Source organism: Staurois parvus, unplaced genomic scaffold, assembly GCF_062004578.1.
Source record: "Staurois parvus isolate SC_StPar_1 unplaced genomic scaffold, SC_StPar_1.0 ptg002713l, whole genome shotgun sequence".
Lineage (NCBI taxonomy): Eukaryota > Metazoa > Chordata > Amphibia > Anura > Ranidae > Staurois > Staurois parvus.
The window spans coordinates 74,680-98,515 of NW_028320509.1; the positions used below are offsets into that span (position 1 = coordinate 74,680).

Here is a 23,836-nt window from a genome sequence, read left to right on the forward strand (position 1 = left end):
AAGAAGTGCAGAAAATGATCACAAATGCTTTAAAATGGCAACCAAAACCTGAAAGACGCGGAAGAAAGCGAAAAACTACCATTGGAATGGATAGAAGAATAGCCAAAATGGGGCGGACTCAGCCAACAATCAGCTCCAGGAAGATGAAAGAAGGTGTGACGTTCCCTGTGAGGACTGTTACAATTAGAAGACGCCGATGTGAAGCCAAGCTATCTGCAAGAAGTCCCCGCAAAGTCCCACTGTTGGAAAAAAGACGTGTGCTGAAGAGGATACAATCTGCCAAAGAGCACATTGACCGGCCTAAAGAGAAATGGCGCAACATTTTGTGGACTGATGGAAGTAAGATTGTTCTTTTTGGGTCTAGTGGGCGGAGACAGTTTGTCAGACAACCCCCAAACACTGAATTCAAGCCACAGTACACTGTGAAGACCGTGAAGCATGGTGGTGCAAGCATCATGATATGGGGATGTTTCTCATACTATGGTGTTGGGCCTATTTATCACATAACAGGGATCATGGATCAGTTTGAATCCATCAGAATACTTGAAGAGGTCATGCTGCCTTATGCTGAAGAGGAAATGCCCTTGAAATGGGTGTTCCAACAAGACAACGACCCCAAACACACCAGTAAACGGGCAACATCTTGGTTCCAGACCAACAAGATTGACGTTATGGAGTGGCCGGCCCAATCCCCGGATCTTCATCCAATAGAAAACTTGTGAGGTGTCAACAAAAATGCAGTTTCTGAGGCAAAACCAAGAAATAGAGAAGAACTGTGGAATGTGGTCCAATCATCCTGGGCTGGAATACGTGATCACAGGGGCCAGAAGTTGGGGGACTCCATGCAACACAGATGTACAGCAGTTCTCAGAAACAGTGCGACTACAACCAAATATTCATGAAGTCATTCAAAGGAAAGCAAAATCTTCAAACATTTCTCAGTTTATATAGTGAATGTTTGAGTTTGTAAAGAAGAATACAAACACTGCCATTTTTTTTTTTTTTTTTTGAACCGTCTAATATTCACTTTTCTTCCATTTTTTTAGAGGAACAACACAAATTTGATGTATTTTTCTTCATGTTGTGATTTGGAATAGAATGTGTCGTGTTCCCAATGCATTTGTGTGGATGGAAATAAAAGCTATTAGAAGGATTTTGAGATTCATTCACTTTTTTCAACACACTGATATTATTTTGAACACATCTGTGTGTGTATGTATATATATATATATATATCTGTGTGTAAAGCACTGCATAAACTCACAGCACTATATAAGTACCTGTAATACATTTTCTGTCATCCTGATCACATCAGCCGAGCAGCACTGACCTCAAAGTACCCGATCTCGCTTTGCCATCTTTAATACTACACTTCCCAGAATGCCTCTGTTTGGCTTCTGCCAGCTGATTGGTTGAGTTTCAGGAAGTAACCTTGACTAGAAAGGGTCACCCACATGTGCTCAGCAAATTTGAATGTGTCTCCTCTGTGTGTATCATGTTCTGGAATGGCTGCAGGCTGCTGTCTAAGCTCGGTTTATACTCTGACTGCTGGCACATTGGAGGTGTCCTGACAGCGCGTGTGCAGAGAGCAAAATCTAGCAAGCCGTGTACCAGACAGTGGTAAGAAGCTGCTCGTTACAGTGTGTGTGTGTATATGTGTGTGTGTGTATATATGTGTGTGTGTGTGTGTGTGTATATGTGTGTGTGTGTGTATATGTGTGTGTGTGTATATGTGTGTGTGTGTGTATATGTGTGTGTGTGTATATGTGTGTGTGTGTGTGTGTATATGTGTGTGTGTGTATATGTGTGTGTGTATATGTGTGTGTGTGTATATGTGTGTGTGTATATGTGTGTGTGTGTATATGTGTGTGTGTGTGTATATGTGTGTGTGTGTATATGTGTGTGTGTATATGTGTGTGTGTGTATATGTGTGTGTGTGTGTATATGTGTGTGTGTGTATATGTGTGTGTGTATATGTGTGTGTGTGTATATGTGTGTGTGTGTGTATATGTGTGTGTGTGTATATGTGTGTGTGTGTGTATATGTGTGTGTGTGTGTATATATGTGTGTGTGTGTGTTTGTTCTCAGTTTTATAGAGCCAATCTGCTTCTCAAAGGATTGTGAGGTCTTGGAAACCATGTATTTTTTTTTTTTTTTAAATGGCAGCTGAGATTGTTCAACTGTTGTGTTTGGGCGAAGTCTTTATACCCAGCTATACAGTAAGTATATGTAGAAATAGGGATACACACCGAGCTGCTACACTATTAACACTGCCTTTCAGTATCTTTTTACCCTGGGTGAACCCTCTGAAGTATATTTTATGTTTTGGGGGAACCCCCTGCTAATAAGGATTACACTTGGGCTTACAATGCATCGGCGTAATCGGTACATTGTAAGTAAAACGATCAAGAATGTGAGGTACCCTGACTATCTGAAACCCAAGGCAGATGATTTATTAACCAGTTCCAGTGCTGAGTCCAAGTCTGACATTCCTCCTACATGGATAAACCAGCTTTTTTGCCTTTTTTTTTTTTTGCTAGTAAGCTGCCCACAACTTCCAAATTTTATATACACATATATATAGAGAGAGAGAGAGATTTTATATATATATATATATATATATATATATATATATATAGTGAGATATATATATATATATATATATATATATATATATATATATATATATATGAATGAGAGGGAGAGATTTTATATATATATATATATATATATATATATATATATAGAGAGAGAGAGAGAGAGATTTTATATATATATATATATATATATATATACCGTATTTTTCGCTCCATAAGACGCACTTTTTTCCCCCAAAAAAAGGGGAGAAAATGTTAGTGCGTCTTATGGAGCGGCCAGTCCGGTATTTCCACCGCCGCCGTGTCAGAATACCAGGCCGGCCGCTCAGCTCTGCAGCGGGACCTTATGGAGATGACTGCTGACCTTTGGGGAGGGGGGGGGGAGCGGGTACCTGAATTTGACAGGTACCCGCTCTTACTTCCGCGGAGTTGTTCTTTGACCTTACCTGTTCCTCTATCCAGCCGCGCGCTTTCTTCCTGGCTTCTGTAGTGTCGGCGCTGTGCTTGACAGCCGGGTGCCCAGTGCGCATGCGCAAGAAGCGGTGCTTTTTGTGAATGTTAAGGCGGTACCTGGGACACATGACAGATCCCAGAAGCCGCCGGACCAATCACAAAGCGCAAGTGCTTCTCGCTCATGCGCACTGGGCACCCGGCTGTCATGCCGAGCGCCGACACTACAGAAGCCGGGAAGACAGCGCGCGGCTGGATCGAGGAACAGGTAAGATCAAAGAACAACTCCGCGGAAGTAAGAGCGGGTACCTGTCAAATTCAGGTACCCGCTCCCCCCCCCCTTCCCCAAAGGTCAGCAGTCATCTCCTGTGCTGTCCGCAGTCTCTGGTCATCCCTGTGCTGTCCGCAGTCTCTGGTCATCCCTGCGCTGTCCGCAGTCTCTGGTCATCCCTGCGCTGTCCGCAGTCTCTGGTCATCCCTGCGCTGTCCGCAGTCTCTGGTCATCCCTGCGCTGTCCGCAGTCTCTGGTCATCCCTGCGCTGTCCGCAGTCTCTGGTCATCCCTGCGCTGTCCGCAGTCTCTGGTCATCCCTGCGCTGTCCGCAGTCTCTGGTCATCCCTGCGCTGTCCGCAGTCTCTGGTCATCCCTGTGCTGTCCGCAGTCTCTGGTCATCTCCTGTACTATGTCTGCAGTCCATTAGTTCAGAATTTTTTTTTTCCTGTTTTCTGGCTCTAAAACCTAGGTGCGTCTTATGGAGCGAAAAATACGGTATGTGTGTGTGTATGTATATATATATAGAGAGAGAGAGAGAGATTGATTTTATTTATATATACAGTATTTTCTGGCATATAAGACTACTTTTTATACTTAAAAATATACCCCAAAAATTGGGTGTCGTCTTATACGCGGGGTATAAAATGTGAACCTTGAGTTTGTTTGGGTCAAGCTGGCCGGATGTGTGGTAATACAGTATGCTGAGCCAAGCTGGCTCAAAACAAGTGTCCCTATGACAGATTAATCGGTCAGCCCGCTGGATGTGCGGTATATACAGTATACTGCGCCGAGCCAAGCGCTTTCAAAATGCACCGGTACGTCCCTACTGTAATCAGCCCGCTGGATGTGTGTATGTACGGGAGCTGCGGCTACATACAGTATACACTGGGCCAATCACGGCGAGTGACGTATTCTACTAATGGATACAAAGCCTGCTCGGATTGGCTGAGTCAGAGAGGTGGGCTGATGATGTCGCAATCTCAGCCAATCCGAGCAGGCTTTGTATTCATTAGTAGAATACATCGCTCGCCGTGATTTACCCAGTGTATACTGTATGTAGCCTCAGCTACCGTACATACACACATCCAGCGGGCTGATTACCGTTTTGAAACCGCTTGGCTCAGCGCAGTATACTGTATATATAGTAGATATTTTATTTATATATATATATATATATATATATATATATAAAAAAACTTTGAGAACTGCAAAAGTAAACCAAGCATCTGTGATAATATCTTGTAGGCAGAGAAACTGCCCAATAATCTTACAAAAACCTCTGGAAGAGCCTGACATTGTGAATGGAATCATGGAATTTATTTACCTAACAAATTAAACATATACAGCCTTATTCTACATAATTAAAAAAATAATCTTTATTTCATGATGGAATAACCTTTGGATGGTAATATATTTTCCTCAACAAGCATTTTATTTAAAAAAAATCCGATTTAAATAAAAAAAATCCAATTTTTTTTTTTTTTTTAATCGATTTTTATATACCCTGATATATATATATATATATATATATATATATATATATATATATATATATATATATATATATAGAGAGAGAGAGATGTTTTTATATAGAGAGGTGTGTGTGTGTGCATATATATATATATATATCTATCTAAATAAAATCTCTCTATCTCGCTATAAAATCTCTCTCTCTCCAAATATCCCAAAGGCCGATAAAAGTAATGGTGCCATGATCACTGTGCGGCATGTGGCCTGTACAGAGAACAAGGCACTCCTGCGCCCTCTCCAGCAGATTGTTCACCTGATTTAGATAAATGAAATAATGCGTCGCGCTAATAAATGTGTACAGAAAATAATATTAAAATATATATATTCTCCAAAACTTAAATGAAAAATTACCAATAAAGTGCACAAAATATGAAGCAAAATTGCCATTAATAAATTTCAAAATTTGTGCCACGCCGCACTTAAAATTACTAAATACAAGTAAGTACATCCAAGTCCGTCTATTAATTATACCAGGTGAGGTCAAATATTTGCAAGCAATGCAAAGATGGAAATACAAACATGGATGGAGGATACAAACAGATTTTTCTTTGCTCTCTGCTTTTTCTTTACCCTTCTATAGATACATATTTACAGTGAATTTGTCATGAACCTTATTTCATGTTGTAGGTGGGAAGAAGCCAATCATGAAGATGGCGTCAAGTGGAAATTTCTTGAACATAAAGGCCCATATTTTGCTGTTCCGTATGAACCGCTTCCAGAGGACGTCCACTTCTGCTATGATGGTAAGGGCAAGCAATGCCAACCGTTAATGTGACCGTTTAGTAAATGGCGGGAAAGCCAGCAGTACGAATGTATAGAGTGCTGCAAGTATGCTCCCCTCTGGGAGGTTGCATTGTGCCCTTTGCAGGCAATTAACCACTTGCCTACCAGGCACTTATACCCCCTTCCTTACCAGGCCAATTTTCAGCTTTCAGCGCTGCCGCACTTTGATTGACAATTGCGCGGTCATGCAACATTGTACCCATATGAAATTTTGATCATTTTTTTCTCACAAATAGAGCTTTCTTTTGGTGGTATTTAATCGCCACTGGGCGCTTTACTTTTTGTGCTATAAATTAAAAAATGTGCAAAAAATTTGAAAAAAAAAAAAAGTTTATTTGTTTCTTTTATAAAATTTTTCAAACAGGTATTTTTTCTCCTTCACTGATTTGCGTTGATGAGGCGGCACTGATGGGCACTGATAGGCGGCACTGATGGGCACTGATAGGCGGCACTGATGGGCACTGATAGGCGGCACTGATAGGCAGCACTAAAGGGCACTGATAGGCAGTACTAATGAGGTGGCACGGATAGGCGGCACTGATAGACAGCACTAATTAGGGGTCACGGATAGGCGGCACTGATATGCAGCTCTGATAGGCGGCACCGATAGGTGACACTGATGATGGGTACTGATAGACGGCACTGACTGGCATCACTTCTGGGCACTGACTGGCGGCACTGACTGGCACAACCCCTGGGCACTGACTGGTGGCACTGACTGGCAGCACTGCTGGGCTGCACTGGTGGGTGGCACTGGTGGGTGGGCACAGGTGGGTGGTACTGGTGGGCACAGGTGGGTGGCACTGGTGGGAACAGGTGGGTGGCACTGCTGGGCACATGTAGGTGGCACTGCAGAGTGGCACAGGTGGGTGCACTGCTGGGCACAGGTGGGGGCACTGCTGGGCACAGGTGGGGGCACTGCTGGGAACGGGTGGGCGGGGCTAGTGGGCGCACTACTGGGCGGAACTTGCGGGTGTCACTGCTGGGCACCGATCATCAGGGCACTGATCATCAGTGCCCTGATGATCGGTGCCGATCCCCGCTCTGACAACTGCCGGTTCTCGGCAGTACTTTCCTCACGATCTGACAGCGTGAGGAAAGTGCAGCTGAGAACTGGCACTTGCATTTCCCTGTGATCAGCGTGTCATTGGACACCGCTGATCACGTGGTAAAAGGCCGGTGGGATCGGCCTTTCACCACATCACGTGATCAGCTGTGTCCGTAGGACACAGCGATCACGGAGATCGCCGGGTGTGCGCCCCCTGGGGCGCGCAGGAGAGCACGTTCTGGGAGGACGTCATATGACGTCCACTCAGAACTGGCCGGCCGCGGTGAAGCCGTCATTCGGCTATGCGCGGTCGGCAAGAAGTTAAAAAGTTAGAACTGCTAAAATGATTGATATAAATGGCTGGATATTTTTACATTGATAAGTGTCATAATTGGTGACGCCATTTCAGATGGTGATAACCGTAAAAAATCCCAGGTTGATGCATGGTGGGTCCAATACAGTCAGACCTATTCCTGGCATCTCTACTGATTGCATTAACCCCCCCGGCGGTATTCCTGAGTGTAGCTCGGGGTAAAGTTTCAGCACCACAAGCGGTAACCCCCCCCAGCTACACTCGGGAATACACTGCGGCGTTGCTCTGGGATCTCTTATTTACTTACCTTGTCCTGCGCTCCCGCAATGTCCCCCCTGCAGTGTCCCCCGTAATGTCCTCCGGCCGATGCCGGCATCTCTCATCTGGGTTCCGTCCCCTGCGAGCGTCGGGATGGAACTGGCGGGAAATTCAAAAATGTGAAAAAGTGACATTCACTAAATCCACTAAAATCACATAGTATAACATTCCTGTATCCAACCATTTCACATACATTGTGTCCCGAGTGCTTTGTCCGGCGCCCTGCCTGCATTTTTACTGTTCTTTCTGCCTGGAAACTGAGAAACGTCCATGGCGTCCAAAAAGCGTCCCTTTAGGTCAGACGCGGTTTTAGACCGGCTAGAGAACAGCGATAGTAAATCAGAACCACTTGCAGAATTGAGTGATAATGATTGGTGGGGGAAATTCCTCATCAGACACTGAAAACGATTCTGCGACTGAGCTCAGCGATGTGCCAACTTGGCGCTATATTTCACATTTCAGTGTTTTTGGTTTGATTATATTATTGAATTACATTTATTATATTTTTTATGATTATTTATTAAATTATAATTTATGATTTTCCCGGGATGTTTACTAGACTCTTGTTCGGACAGATTTCAGTGAGTTATTCCTAAAAATTACAGCCTACAATAAAAAAACATGTTTCCATGCAAAAAAATGTACCGCTTTCAGCACAGAAATACTGACATAATCAGACCGATAGGGAGGTTAAAGGGAGGCATCCCCAGCAAGATGTAAAACAAAATGAGATCTCCGTATTACCAAGAGTATAAACCCAAACTGCAGAAAAAGAGAAGTCAGATGTAGAGAGGGAGACTAGAATGGCAAGAACCAAGGCTGTCCTCTACCAGTATCCCACTGGGGGTGATCCCGCGAGCCGTGGGGCCACACAGGTGGACCTTCTGAAAAGAAAATGAATCGGGACCAAGGCTCACCTCCATCAAGGCACGACAGGAATACATATCACGGAGAGTCAAAGAAGAGGAGGAGGAGAAATGGAGCCAAACCGACCACAGTGGCTTATGTGTATCATAGGTATCATTGGCAAATGCCAGCATTTCCTCCATATGCATGATATCATTAAGCACAGAAACCCACATCGGAAGAGGCGCAAAGGTGAAGTTATCCTTTAAGTATTTTGCGGACATTTCACTAAAGGTTGTCGCATTAAAAAACCAAAAATTTAAAAAATGTCACCCCTGTGTAGCTCCATCGTCAATCACAATGCCCGTGGCTACCCCTGCCCTGAAAAGGAGAAAAAAAAAAAAAAAGCTCCGCTCTCCACAAAGGCTCCCACCATCTGACAGCTCTGCTGGCCTGATAACCTTTCTTAAATAACTATGGGGCAGGGCCACCTGGTGATGTCAGTGGGTGGCCCCGCCCCTTAGTTATTTAAAGCACTGTATTTTTTTGCGAATGAGAAGCGGTACCATGTACCACATACTTATTCACATGGGGGGGGGCTGGGATCCGGGGGCCGCCTTGTTAAAGGGGGCTTCCAGATTTCGATAAACCCCCCCCCCCCCGCCTGCAGGGTTGTGGGGAAGAGGCAAGGTTGTCCCCACAAGGTGCTTTGGGGGCATGTTGAGGGTATGTGGCCTGGTATGGTTCAGGAATGGGGGGGCGCTTGCTTGCCTCGTTCTTCCTCCCCCCAGGCTGTATGCTCAGATGAAGGTCTGACATGGATTTTTTTTAATTTTGGCTCGGGAGTTCCTGCTCAAAATCCATACCAGACAGTAAGGACTGTGGGGGGTACCCTGGCTGTTTTTTTTTTTTTTTTTTTTTTTTTTGGTTTTTTTTTTTGCTTCATTTTTAAGTGCCAGCTTTTTTTTGTTTTTTGGGTTTTTTTTGTTTTTTGGGTTTTTTTGTTTTTTTACATTCAGCTGTCAGTGGGGAACCCTGCTGGCAGCTGATACATTATTGCACATTTCCACTTCTAAAATACCACATGCCTTAATAAAATACCTCGTATTTCAGTAGCGTTTTTTGTGAATACCGTTTTTTTTTTTTTTTTTTTTTTTTTTTTTTTTTTAATTCTGTGCGGTATCTTACCGCATACTCGGATGCGGTAAGATACCGCTTAGTGAATTGTTCCCTCTGTTTGCTTATTGTTTCTTATTCCAGTTTTTATACACTATATTGCCAAACGTTTGTGGACACCCCTCAAAATGATTTTCAGGTTTCTCCAGTGATGAGTACTGTGGGTGCAACAACATACAAACACATTTTTGACAAATTTACACCGCATGACAATAATTTGGGGAAGGACCTTTTCCATTCCATATTAACTGCGCCGGTGTGTACAAAGCCGGCTCCATAAAGATATGATTTGACTAGTTTGGTGTGGAGGAACTCTGGTGATCTGCACAGTACCGTGACCCTCAACCCCTTTGAGTACCTTTGGGATGAATTGAAATACAAATTGCTAAACATCCCTTACTGAAGTAACAAATACTCTTTTGGCTGAATGGGCACAAATTCCTACAGATTCTCCAAAATCTAATGGAATGCCTTCCCAGAAAAGTGAAGGCTGTAACAACCAACGTGGTGGCTAACCCTATAATTAATGGTCATGTGTACCGGAACTGGACCCCGACTGCACCAGGGTATTTCCGTTACTCTCCCGCTTGCCTGTCCAAACACCGTCCATGGACCCCACCGCTGACCATACAAGACTAGACAACACCAGCCTTGTATTAAACCAGGAAATAGACGCCTTTATTTTAACCTCAAACAGGCTTTTTATACAATACACACTGAGACTGATCACATGATCATACAATACACACTGAGACTGATCACATGATCATACAATACACACTGAGACTGATCACATGATCATACAATACACACTGAGACTGATCACATGATCATACAATACACACTGAGACTGATCACATGATCGTATGCAAAGGCAGCTATATACAGAAATAGACTTAACACTCTAAATTCACACCTAGACAATGGTTGGATGAATTAGGATCTCACTAAAGAGCAGACAGTCCCGCTCCTTCAATTCACATGTCTAGTTCAGAATCAACAACCAGGAATTATTATTATTATACAGTATTTATAAAGCGCCAATAGTTCGCTCAGCGCTGTACATTACAAAGGAGGACAGAACATGTGACAGAACAATACCAATACAATGCAAGACATGAGGGGATCGAGGGCCCTGCTCCTTGGAGCTTACAATCTAGGAGGGAGGGGATGGTGGCACAGGAGGAGATAGCTGTGGGGGATGGAGTGGTAGGAAGAGTGGAGGAGGTCGGTAGGTTAGCAGGGGGTGGGGTAGGCTTCCCTGAAGAGGTGGGTTTTCATGGTGCGCCTAAAGGAGAGGAGAGTAGGTGATAATCTGATGGGTTGGGGCAGGGAGTTCCAGAGGATGGGTGACACCCTGGAGAAGTCCTGGAGGCGGGCATGGGAGGAGGAGACCAGGGAACTAGAGAGAAGGAGGTCTTGTGAGGAGCGGAGTGTGCGTGTTGGGTGGTACTTGGATATTAGGTCAGTGATGTAGTTCAGGGCAGTATGGTGGACGGCTTTGTACGTCAGTGTTAGGATTTTGAATTTGATCCGTTGCGCAATCGGAAGCCAGTGGAGGGATTGGCAGAGGAGGGTGGAGGACACTGAGTGGAGGCCAGTGGAGGGATTGGCAGAGGGGGGTGGAGGTCAGTGGAGGGATTGGCAGAGGGGGGTGGAGGACACTGAATGGAGGCCAGTGGAGGGATTGGCAGAGGGGGGTGGCGGAAACGGAGCGGTTGGAAAGGTGAATGAGCTTGGCAGCCGTATTCAGGATGGACTGAAGCGGGGATAGCCAGCGGCGAGGCAGGCCAGTGAGGAGGGAGTTGCAGTAGTCGAGTCGTGATATGATGAGGGAGTGGATGAGCTGTTTAGTGGTTTCTGGGGTTAGGAACGTGAGGATTTTGGTGATGTTGCGGAGGTGGAGTCTGCATGTTGCGGAGGTGGAGTCTGCACGAGTTTGTTAAAGATTGGACTTGGGGCTGGAAGGATAGGTTGGAGTCCAGAATGACACCAAGTACCCTGGCCTGCGGGGCGGGTTTGATGGTGGCGTTGTTGGATGTGATGGAGAAGTCAATGGGGGGTGGTGTCCGGGCGGGGGGGAAGACAAGAAACTCGGTTTTGGAGAGATTCAGTTTAAGGAAGTGGAGCGACATCCAGTCTGATATGTGAGCTTCATATAGCTGATAAATATTACTGTCACATCTGAAGTCATTCCAACCGCATTCTCAGCGTCCATTAGTCACCCTGTACCCCTAAGAGACACAGGGTGACTTGCACATAAGAGGGATATGGGGAGCTGAGACACCTCTCCGTGAGCTGTGTTCCATGGGCCCCCCACCCAAAGTGACTCCCGTCACACCATGGTTTTGGAATTCGATATCTGACAAGTGCGATGGGCAGATGTCCACAAACCTTTGACCATATAGTGGTTATACAGGTAGCAAACCTAGAACTGCATCATGTTAGATGCTAATAAATACACAGGGTCAGGGTGGAAATCCAGGTGCTGTATAACAAACATAGCCTGCAACTGCTTTATCTGGTCATTCCAATCGTTTAGCCTTTTCAATGTATTTTAGGAGAACCGATGAAGCTTAGTTTGGCGGCTGAGGAAGTAGCCACTTTCTATGGCAAAATGCTGGATCATGAATACACCACCAAAGAGGCATTCCAGAAGAATTTCTTTGGGGACTGGAGGGCAGTAAGTACCACATAGAAGATGACTGAGCTTATCTTTTTTTTTTTTTTTTTTTTTACCCCAGAATGTTCATTGGGGACACAGCAGACCATTGCCCAAATCACCCAGTTATTTGAGTAATTGCAGAGGTCACTAGCATGCGTCTGCACCCTCTACTGATTTGCCTGTGGCCTTAGAGCAGTGGTTCTCAACCTTCCTAATGCCGCGACCCTTTAATACAGTTCCTCATGTTGTGGTGACCCCCCAACCATAAAACTATTTTCAGTGCTACTTCATAACTGTAATTTTGCTACTATTATGAATCGTAATGTAAATATCTGATATGCGGTTTCTCCATTCCTGCTGTAATTACTGAGGTAAAACCATACTGTAAAAAGTCCTCACTATATTTTCTTTTCTTAACCTTCTTCTCTATACGATCCATGGCCCTCACACAGGGGTACACTGAGGAACCCCCCTATAAATGAGGCCTTCGTACACATAGGACAGGTATTCCCAACACACCCACTGAGACCTTCCCTGGGACTGGACTAGCACTAGAAACCCCCAGCTACACACAGGAGGAGGAGTCTGGTTGGTCAAGTTCTAGTTTAATCCCGATAAGCCCCGCCCCGCATTTAGAACTGGGGATGATGTCACCGCTCAGTGATGATTGGGGGAGCAGTGCAGACAATGGGCGGGGCGGATGTTGCGGGAGATGATAGGCTGGGCCAGAGGGGTCAGGTGTCATCACTGACCTCTTTCTCGTATGGTCAAACCCGCCTGGAGACGGATAGAGGAGCGGTGTCTCGGTTCCTAAGACCATCGGAAATATGCGTTTTCCGATGGTCTTAGGCGACCCCTGGGAAAGGGTCGTTTGACCCCCAAAGGGGTCGCGACCCACAGGTTGAGAACCGCTGCCTTAGAGACTTTTGTGCTATCATCCATAGATTGAGTCACTCCAATGTTTGAGGAGTTTATCCATTATGAGGGCAGAACAGCGGCTAAATGGTTAGCATTTCTGCCTGGCAGTACTAGGGTCGTTGGTTCGAATCCCAACCATGGCACCACCTGCCTGGAGTTTGCATGATCTCCCTGTGCTTGCGTGGGTTTCCTCCGGGTACTCCGGTTTCCTCACACACTTCAAAGACATGCTGGTAGGTTCATTGGCTCCTATCTAAATTGTCCCTAGTATGTGTATGTATGAATGTGAGTTAGGGACCTTAGATTGTATGCCCCTTGAGGGTTAGGGACCTTAGATTGTACGCCCCTCGAGGGTTAGGGACCTTAGATTGTATGCCCCTTGAGGGTTAGGGACCTTAGATTGTACGCCCCTCGAGGGTTAGGGAGTGATGTGAATGTACAATATATATGTAAAGTGCTGCGGAAATTGACAGCACTATATAAGTACCTGAAATAAATAAATTAGTCCATCTGCTGTAATCACTCCCAAAGTAAAGACCATTTCAGTCCTTGCAGACTACACCACTCTGAAACTAGCGAATCGGCCTCTTGCTTTTACCCATGCTTACTTTAGCCTCGTAAAAGCTGCTAAGAGTATTTATTTCAGGTACTTATATAGTGCTGTCAATTTACGCAGCACTTTACATATATATTGTACATTCACATCAGTCCCTAACCCTCAAGGGGCGTACAATCTAAGGTCTCTAACTCACATTCATACATACACATACAGGGGACAATTTAGGGTCCCTGATGAAGTCACGTGTGCCGTGACGCAACGCGTAGGTGACGTGGTGACGCAATAGTTTTATATAATTTTATATGCGTTATGATATTCATATATTAATATTTAATCATTCTTGAGCGCTACACCATTTATTTATGATTTAGTAAAACTCTACTGAACCCTCTCTGGTCTTCTGGATCAAGGTGTTGTCATCCAGTTCCTGTGGCAGAACGGTTTCTGAGGTGGTACCCCAGCCTGTTTACTGTTCCCAAAATTAAAGGGGACATGCCTTCATTCTGAGCCAGACACCCTACATAGAATCAGCCAAGTCTTCTACTTCCTCTCTTCACTGGGTAGACTTTCTGGCTTCTGTGGACATCAAGGATGCTTCAAGCTCATTGTTTGATTTACTTGATTATTGTCCTGGACACAGCTGAGATCAGAGTGTTTGTTTCTTTCACAGGGAAACTTCTGACTCTCTGGTCTCTGATTCAGACTTACCAGTCCAGGAGTGAACCAGCTTTCCACTTTGGCATTAGTCTTGTGCCTGATGGTAGCTTCTTTCATGGCAGTTCCATTTGCACAATTCCTTGCCAGGCCTCTCTAACTCAACATTTTCCCAAGACAAATCGATTTGGTCTCTGGACAGAATCATTTATCACCAAGGACCAGGTTGGTCTGGCTTGGTAGTGCAAGAATCTTGTTCAGGAACTAGAAGTGTATTTGTTTTTGTCTTTGGAGGACTTATGGTGAAGGCCAGGAATGCATCCTGAGTACCCAGTGGGTGATTTGGGTCTGCGGAAGTCTCTGAAAATGCCACAGTTGTGTACATCAGTCATTGGGGAGGAACCAGATGTCTCTCTGCAGAGGTAGATAGGATCCTGTTAATGGCAAAACTTCAAGTTCCAGCTTTGTTCACTGTGTTGATGCCATGTGTAGACAGGCAGAATTCTTCAGCCAGCATCATTTGAATCTGAGGTGTATTGTTCTCTACAGCAGCTGGTATGGGATGCTGTATGTGGACTTTCTGTCCCCCAGGGTCAATGGGAGGAATAGTGCCCCATCATTGGTGTCAGTGGGAGGAATAGTGCCCCATCATTGGTATCAGTGGGGGGAATAGTGCCCCATCATTGGTGTCAGTGGGAGGAATAGTGCCCCATCATTGGTATCAGTGGGGGGAATAGTGCCCCATCATTAGTGTCAGTGGGAGGAATAGTGCCCCATCATTGGTATCAGTGGGGGGAATAGTGCCCCATCATTGGTGTCAGTGGCAGGAATAGTGCCCCATCATTGGTGTCAGTGGGAGGAATAGTGTCCCATCATTGGTGTCAATGGGAGGAATAGTGCCCCATCATTGGTGTCAGTGGCAGGAATAGTGCCCCATCATTGGTGTCAGTGGGAGGAATAGTGTCCCATCATTGGTGTCAGTGGGAGGAATAGTGCCCCATCATTGGTGTCAGTGGGAGGAATAGTGCTCCATCATTGGTATCAGTGGGAGGAATAGTGCCCCATCATTGGTGTCAGTGGGAGGAATAGTGCCCCATCTTTGGTGTCAGGGGGAGGAATAGTACCCCATCGTTAGTGTCAGTGGGAGGAATAGTACCCTATCATTGGTGTCAGTGGGAGGAATAGTTCCCCATCTTTGGTGTCAGTGGAAGGAATAGTGCCCCATCTTTGGTGTCAGTGGGAGGAATAGTGTCCCATCATTGGTGCCAGTGGGAGGAATAGTGCCCCATCATTGGTGTCAGTGGGAGGAATAGTGCCCCATCATTGGTGCCAGTGGGAGGAATAGTGCCCCATCTTTGGTGCCAGGGAGAGGAATAGTGCCCCATCATTGGTATCAGTGGGAGGAATAGTGTCCCATCTTTGGTGCCAGGGAGAGGAATAGTGCCCCATCATTGGTGTCAGTGGGAGGAATAGTGCCCCATCATTGGTGTCAGTGGGAGGAATAGTGCCCCATCATTGGTGTCAGTGGGAGGAATAGTGTCCCATCATTGGTGTCAGTGGGAGGAATAGTGTCCCATCATTGGTGTCAGTGGGAAGAATAGTGCCCCATCATTGGTGCCAGTGGGAGGAATAGTGCCCCATCATTGGTGCCAGTGGGAGGAATAGTGCCCCATCTTTGGTGCCAGGGAGAGGAATAGTACCCCATTTTTGGTGTCAGTGGGAGGAATAGTGCCCCATCTTTGGTGTCAGTGGGAGGAATTGCTCCAAGGGCTAGATAAAAGTAAGCAAAGGGCCACAGTTTGGAGACCACTGCACTAGCTGACCCTTCTCTACCAGTTTGATGGTCAGAGTCCCTCAACCCACTTGCTATGTTCAGGCTATGCTGAACTGTCCCCTTCCCCCATGAAGGGATATCACAGTAATACTGGACTCAGATAATAAAAGGCATGCAATTCAGTGCAGGAGTAAGGACCTCCCACGCCACAGTAAGGACCTCCCACGCCAGAGGAGGATAGGAAGGACCCCCATGATGTGACCAGCTAGATGACTGCTGGATTGAAAGTATACATAATTACATCTGCATCTCACCAGCATTTGATGTTCACCTTCTTTAAAGGAAATGACAAAAGAGGAGAGGAAGATCATTAAGCATTTGGATAAGTGTGACTTCACGGAGATCCACAAGTATTTCTTCGATCGGAACGAGGAAAGGAAAGCCTTGCCCAAGGCGGAGAAACAGGTGAGATGTGAAGGGAGGTCGGTTTCAGTGGCACAGTACAGGACACAGGCAGAGTATCCATAGACCCTGGGTTATAGGCCGGTACCTTTTAGGTGTTACTTGCATAGGTTTTGAGGGCACACCACCTGGGTATCCCCCCTATAACTTTACTCCCCTCCAAGAGTCCTCTTTTCTTTTTTTTTTTTTTTTTTTTTTTTTTTTTTGCTAGTGTCCTAAGGTGATGGACCTTTTACCCCTTATGGAGAAATTGCTCTTAACTAATTTATTATTTTACTTTGGATTCTTCAACTCTTCACTGTCTTCTAATACAGCAATCAGGACTGGTACAAGCGTAGTAAAACCTTGGAAGCCATACTCAGACCTGATGCCATAGGATGGCCAGTAATGTTACTTCAATCACTGGATTCTGTGTGGGCGTTCACCTCTGGGGGTGGGTGGAGTCTGTTACAGTTTACAGCCAAATCTGACGCATTCTGCGCAAGACCCCAAAAATGGACCGGACAAAATTATTGGCAAGAATTATTAGTTATTGGTAACAAATAATTGCTTTCCAATGTTGTGATGCTCATGTAACTTGTAATTAACCCCTTCATACCTGAGGGGGAAACAAATCTTAATGTCTAAGCACAATTTTGCAGCATTGACGTTTTTTTTTTTTCCAGGACAAATTGGGATTTCATTTGGGGGTAAATGGTAATGGATACATCCCTGATTTATTTATTTATTTATTTATTTATTTATTTTTAATCAAAGAAAAACTGGCCCAAAATAGTAAAAAAAAAAAAAATCATTTTTTTAAATTTAGCTGTGTTTCTCTTGTTACTACCATAACCTACCACCAAAGAACAAGTCAAAATACATTTTCCAGCTATTGATCACAGCGATACAATATATGTGTATATTATTTGTTGTATGTACCCGTAGTAATAGATGTCTCCTGATTTATTTTTATTTTTTTTTTTTAATCCAAAGAAAACTGGCCCAAAATAGTGAAAAAAATATTATTTTTTTAAATTTCCCTGTTTCTTGTTTCTACCATAACCTACCACCAAAGAACAAGCCAAAATAAATTTTCCAGCTCTTGATGATCGCAGCGATATCATATATGTGGATGTTATTTGTTGTTTGTACCCGGAGTACAGCCCAGATCAATAGTGCGCATTTTGTTTACCTAAAACACACTGACACTGATACCAATTTAAAAAAATAATAATAATCCTGACCTTTGACCCTGACCCAAACACTTTCCCTGGCACTGAACTAGATCAAACCTTGATCTAGGTATTTTTCTCTATTTTTTATTGTTTAATATTTATTTCTCTTTGTAAAAAAAAAAAAAGTAATAAATAAAAATTTCTTTTTCCTCTATGCTAGAAGTTAGAGATACAATGTATCTCTCTCCTCCATTCATAGAGAGAAAAAAGAAACAAGGGGGCTGGGCTGTAGAGTGACTGATCACTGTGATAGCCAATCAGAGACTATCACAACGATCATGTGACCCGGAATCGGGAGTCCCAATCGTTAGAATGGGACTCGGGGCTCTCAGTAACACCCCGGTCTTTGTGCCGGGAGCGAGCTTCCAGCAGGAAGACAGACACGCAAATATGGGACCCCACGGAAAAAAGCCCAGTTCTGTGACGTCGCATATTTGTGTGACGTTGGCATCAAGGGGTTAAACTCACATGCCAGGCGCTGACAATATAGAAATCACACCGGCACCCAGTTAAATTGGTGAAAAATGGATGAAACTTTTCTGTTGTGTGTCTGTGTGCCACTTGGAGCATGGAGAAGAGAAAGAGAGCAGCAAAGAATTGTCTGAGGATTGGAGAACAGAAATTGTGGAAAAGCACGGACAATCTGAAGGTTACAAGTCCATCTCCAGAGATCTTAATGTTCCTGTGTTCACTGTGCACTTCATTGTAAAGTTTACAGCCCTTGGCACTATAGCTAATCTCCCTAGATACAGAAAAATTGATCAAAGATTGCAGTAAAGGATTGTTGGAATGGTGGATAAAGAACCTCTTTAACTTCCAGACAAATCCAAGCTGACCTTCAGGCAGAGAGTACACCTGTGTCCGCTCGCACTCTACGTAGCCATCTGAATGAAAAGGGATGCTATTGTAGGAGACCCAGGAGGACCCCACTGCTCACACAGAAATATGGTAGGAGACCCAGGAGGACCCCACTGCTGACACAGAAATATGGTAGGAGACCCAGGAGGACCCCACTGCTGACACAGAAATATGGTAGGAGACCCAGGAGGACCCCACTGCTGACACAGAAATATGGTAGGAGACCCAGGAGGACCCCACTGCTGACACAGAAATATGGTAGGAGACCCAGGAGGACCCCACTGCTGACATAGAAACATATTGGAAGCCAGATTGGAGTTTGCCAAAATTTACCTGAGGAAGCCAAAATCCTTTTGGCAGAATGTGCTGGGGACAGATGAAACAAAATTACACCTTTTGGGTAAAGCCCATCATTCTACTGTTTTCAGAAAAAGCAATGAGGCCTTTAAAGAAAAGACTCCAGTCCCTCCAGTCACACATAGTGGGGGGTCACTGATGGTTTGGGGTTGCTTTGCTGCTTCAGGCACTGGATGTCTTGACCGTGTGCATGGCATTATGAAATCTGAAGGCTACCAAAGAATTCTGGGGTGCAATGTAGGGCCCAGTGTCAAACAGTTGGGTCTCCAATGTCAGAAGTCATGGGTCTTCCAGCAGGACAATGACTCAAAGCGCACATCAAAAAGCCCCCAGAAATGGTTTCAGACAAAGTGCTGGAGAGGACTGAACTGGCCAACAATGAGCCCAGATCTCCATCCCATAGAGCTCCTGTGGAGAGATCTCAGAACATCAGTTGGGGAAAGGAACCCTTCCAATCTGAGAGACCTGGAGCAGTTGGAGGAAGAAGAGCGATCCAAAATTCCAGTAGAGAGGTGGAGGAAACTCATTGATGGTGACAGGAAGCCATTGATTTCAGGTATTTTTTCCAAGGGGTATGCGACCAAATATTGCATTGAGGGTGCTAATAATTCTGTCCAGTCCATTTTTTGGAGGTTTTGTGTGGAATGTGTCAGATTTGGCTTTTTGTTTCTCCACTTTTATTATATAAATATAAACTCGAGAATGCTGAAACATTTGTCATTGAAACAATTTTCTGGGTTAAGTAGTGCGTTATCTGCCAGAAATGCAGGGTTCAAGATTTTTGTCCACAACTGTGTATGTGCTTACCGCTCCTTTTATTAGGTTCACCTGTTCAATTGCTTGGTAACACAAATTGCTAATCAGCCAACCACATGGCAGCAACTAAATGCATTTTGGCATCTAGACGTGGTGAAGACGACTTGCTGAAACTCAAACTGAGCACCAGAATGAGGAAGAAAGGGGATTTAAGTGACTTTGAACTTGGCATGGTTGTTGCTGCCAGTATTTAAAAACTGCTGATCTACTGGGATTTTCATACACAACCATCTCTAGGGTTTATAGCAGTGGTTCTCAACCTTCCTAATGCCGTGACCCTTTTATACAGTTCCTCATGTTGTGGTGACCCCCAACTATAAAATTATTTACCCAGTAATTCTAATTCATGAGTGTCGTTTTACCTCCAATACTGCTGCTTTCAACACAGCAGCTGCTTTCTACACAGTAGCTGCTCTTTACACATCGGAAATGTGTTTTCTGATGGTCTTAGGGGACCCCTGTGAAAGGGTCGTTCGACCCCCAAAGGGGTCGCGACCCACAGGTTGAGAACCACTGGTTTACAGAGAATGGTCCTAAAAAGAGAAAATATCCAGCGAGAGGCAGCTGTGTGGAAGAAAATGCCTTGATGTCAGAAGAGAATGGGATGAGTGGTTGCTGTGACATTCAGATGGTAGGGTCATGGTGTGGTGGATCCATCCTGCCTTGTATCAACGGTTCAGGCTGGTGGTGTCATGGTGTGGTGGATCCATCCTGCCTTGTATCAATGGTTCAGGATGGTGGTGTCATGGTGTGGTGGATCCATCCTGCCTTGTATCAACGGTTCAGGATGGTGGTGTCATGGTGTGGTGGATCCATCCTGCCTTGTATCAACGGTTCAGGATGGTGGTGTCATGGTGTGGTGGATCCATCCTGTCTTGTATCAATGGTTCAGGCTGGTGGTGGTGGTGTCATGGTGTGGTGGATCCATCCTGCCTTTTATCAATGGTTCAAGCTGGTGGTTTCATGGTGTGGTGGATCCATCCTGCCTTGTATCAATGGTTCAGGCTGGTGGTGGTGGTGTCATGGTGTGGTGTCATGGTGTGGGGGAGGTTTTCTTAGCAACTAGCAAGGTGTACCTAATAAAGTAGCCGGTGAGTGTATGTGTATATTTAAAATGTTCTTTGTACAGTATATGAAATGGGTAAACATTTTTTATTTGTGTAGGAGTAGAACATTATGTAGCTGTGGCAGTGACTTTTTTTTTTTTGCACATTAGAAATTAAAGGAGGAGGCCAGTAAGCTTCAAGAGGAGTATGGTTACTGCATACTGGACGGGCATCGGGAAAAAATTGGCAACTTTAAAACTGAACCACCAGGTCTGTTCCGTGGCCGCGGTGACCACCCAAAAATGGGAATGTTAAAAATGAGAATAAGGCCAGAAGACGTCATTATAAACTGCAGCAAGTGAGTGAGCGCTACTGTATTCTGCTCCTTCCCATAGTCCAGTCCCTTCCCGTATTCTGCTCCTTACCATAGCCCAGTCCCTTCCCGTATTCTGTTCCTTACCATAGTCCAGTCCCTTCCCATACGCCAGTCCCTTCCCGTATTCTGCTCCTTACCATAGTCCAGTCCCTTCCCGTATTCTGCTCCATACCATAGTCCAGTCCCTTCCCGTATTCTGCCCCTTACCATAGTCCAGTCCCTTCCCGTATTCTGCCCCTTACCATAGTCCAGTCCCTTCCCGTATTCTGCTCCTTACCATAGTCCAGTCCCTTCCCGTATTCTGCTCCATACCATAGTCCAGTCCCTTCCCGTATTCTGCTCCTTACCATAGTCCAGTCCCTTCCCGTATTCTGCTCCTTACCATAGTCCAGTCCCTTCCCGTATTCTGCTCCTTACCATAGCCCAGTCCCTTCCCGTATTCTGCTCCTTACCATAGCCCAGTCCCTTCCCGTATTCTGCTCCTTACCATAGCCCAGTCCCTTCCCGTATTCTGCTCCTTACCATAGTCCAGTCCCTTCCCGTATTCTGCTCCTTACCATAGTCCAGTCCCTTTCCCGTATTCTGCTCCTTACCATAGCCCAGTCCCTTCCCGTATTCTGCTCCTTACCATAGCCCAGTCCCTTCCCGTATTCTGCTCCTTACCATAGTCCAGTCCCTTCCCGTATTCTGCTCCTTACCATAGTCCAGTCCCTTTCCCGTATTCTGCTCCTTACCATAGCCCAGTCCCTTCCCGTATTCTGCTCCTTACCATAGCCCAGTCCCTTCCCGTATTCTGCTCCTTACCATAGCCCAGTCCCTTCCCGTATTCTGCTCCTTACCATAGTCCAGTCCCTTCCCGTATTCTGCTCCTTACCATAGTCCAGTCCCTTCCCGTATTCTGCTCCTTACCATAGTCCAGTCCCTTCCCGTATTCTGCTCCATACCATAGTCCAGTCCCTTCCCGTATTCTGCTCCTTACCATAGTCCAGTCCCTTCCCGTATTCTGCTCCTTACCATAGCCCAGTCCCTTCCCGTATTCTGCTCCTTACCATAGCCCAGTCCCTTCCCGTATTCTGCTCCTTACCATAGCCCAGTCCCTTCCCGTATTCTGCTCCTTACCATAGCCCAGTCCCTTCCCGTATTCTGCTCCTTACCATAGCCCAGTCCCTTCCCGTATTCTGCTCCTTACCATAGTCCAGTCCCTTCCCGTATTCTGCTCCTTACCATAGTCCAGTCCCTTCCCGTATTCTGCTCCTTACCATAGTCCAGTCCCTTCCCGTATTCTGCTCCTTACCATAGTCCAGTCCCTTTCCCGTATTCTGCTCCTTACCATAGCCCAGTCCCTTCCCGTATTCTGCTCCTTACCATAGCCCAGTCCCTTCCCGTATTCTGCTCCTTACCATAGCCCAGTCCCTTCCCGTATTCTGCTCCTTACCATAGCCCAGTCCCTTCCCGTATTCTGCTCCTTACCATAGCCCAGTCCCTTCCCGTATTCTGCTCCTTACCATAGCCCAGTCCCTTCCCGTATTCTGCTCCTTACCATAGCCCAGTCCCTTCCCGTATTCTGCTCCTTACCATAGTCCAGTCCCTTCCCGTATTCTGCTCCTTACCATAGTCCAGTCCCTTCCTGTATTCTGCTCCTTACCATAGTCCAGTCCCTTCCCGTGTTCCAGTCCCTTCCCATAGTCCAGTCCCTTCCCGTGTTCCAGTCCCTTCCCATACGCCAGTCCCTTCCCATAGGCCAGTCCCTTCCCATAGGCCAGTCCCTTCCCATAGGCCAGTCCCTTCCCATAGGCCAGTCCCTTCCCATAGGCCAGTCCCTTCCCATAGGCCAGTCCCTTCCCATAGGCCAGTCCCTTCCCATAGGCCAGTCCCATCCCATAGGCCAGTCCCTTCCCATACTCCAGTCCCTTCCCATATGGCATTTGAATCTATGCAGCTCAGCAATGCCAACTCCACGAAGGGAGACCATCACCTGCCATGTGCGAATAGTTTTTTTTTTTTTCTCTCGATGCAGCAAAAAAAAAAAATAGAATTTTAAAAATGTTTTTGGTTTTAAGTTTCTCGCTTTCACTATTACACAGGTAGAGAATGTAGAAAGTTTTGTCAGTGTTCTCTTTTAATAGCCTTTTTCATGTATAAGCTTTGAGAGCTTTAAAGCTTCTTTTAGACTCTCACATAAACAGATACACATTTTTGCTTCAAATTAAATTCTCTAATTGTCTCTGTATTATTAACCGCCTCCCGCCCGCTATACAAGGAAATGATGGGCGCAAGGCGGTTCTCTTGTTCTGGGAGGATGTCACATGACGTTCTCTCACTCTAACCACGCGTGTGCGCCCCCTGGGGCTCACAGCATGGCGATTGGTCGTGCGCTGGGACACAGAAGATCACCGATCAGCGGAAAGAGCCGATGACGGCTCTGTCATGTGATCAGCTGTGTCCAATCACAGCTGATCACATGTAAATAAGGAAATGCCGGCTATCGGCATTCCTCTCCTCCCAAACTGTCACGCTGACAGTCGAGAGGAGAGCCGGAAATCTGCCTTCTTCAGAGGGGACATCTACACTGATCATCAGGGCACTGATGATCAGTGTAGCCCTATCAGTGCCACCTGTCAGTGTCCATCAATGCCACGTAGCAGTGCACAAAAATACCACATATCAGTGCCCATCTGAGCTGCCTTTTAGTGCCGCCTAACAGTTCCAGTCAGTGCTGCCTAACAGTACCAGTCAGTGCTAGCTATCAGTGCCATATGAGTACTGCCTTTCAGTGCCAATCAGTGATGCCTGTCAATGA

General features: G+C 45.6%; 1 protein-coding gene across 1 annotated transcript in view; it reads left to right on the forward strand.

Annotated features, from left to right (window-relative positions):
• LOC149429406 (uncharacterized) overlaps nt 1–23,836 on the forward strand; it is a gene marked incomplete at its 3' end in the record, with an annotated part of 129,466 nt that overhangs the window by 74,519 nt on the left and 31,111 nt on the right. Inside the window, exons 9-12 of the mRNA XM_089666445.1 lie at nt 5,478–5,593; nt 11,896–12,017; nt 16,247–16,369; nt 20,831–21,018. Coding sequence (XP_089522571.1) covers nt 5,478–5,593; nt 11,896–12,017; nt 16,247–16,369; nt 20,831–21,018 — 549 coding nt within the window. The remainder of the gene's footprint in view (nt 1–5,477; nt 5,594–11,895; nt 12,018–16,246; nt 16,370–20,830; nt 21,019–23,836) is intronic.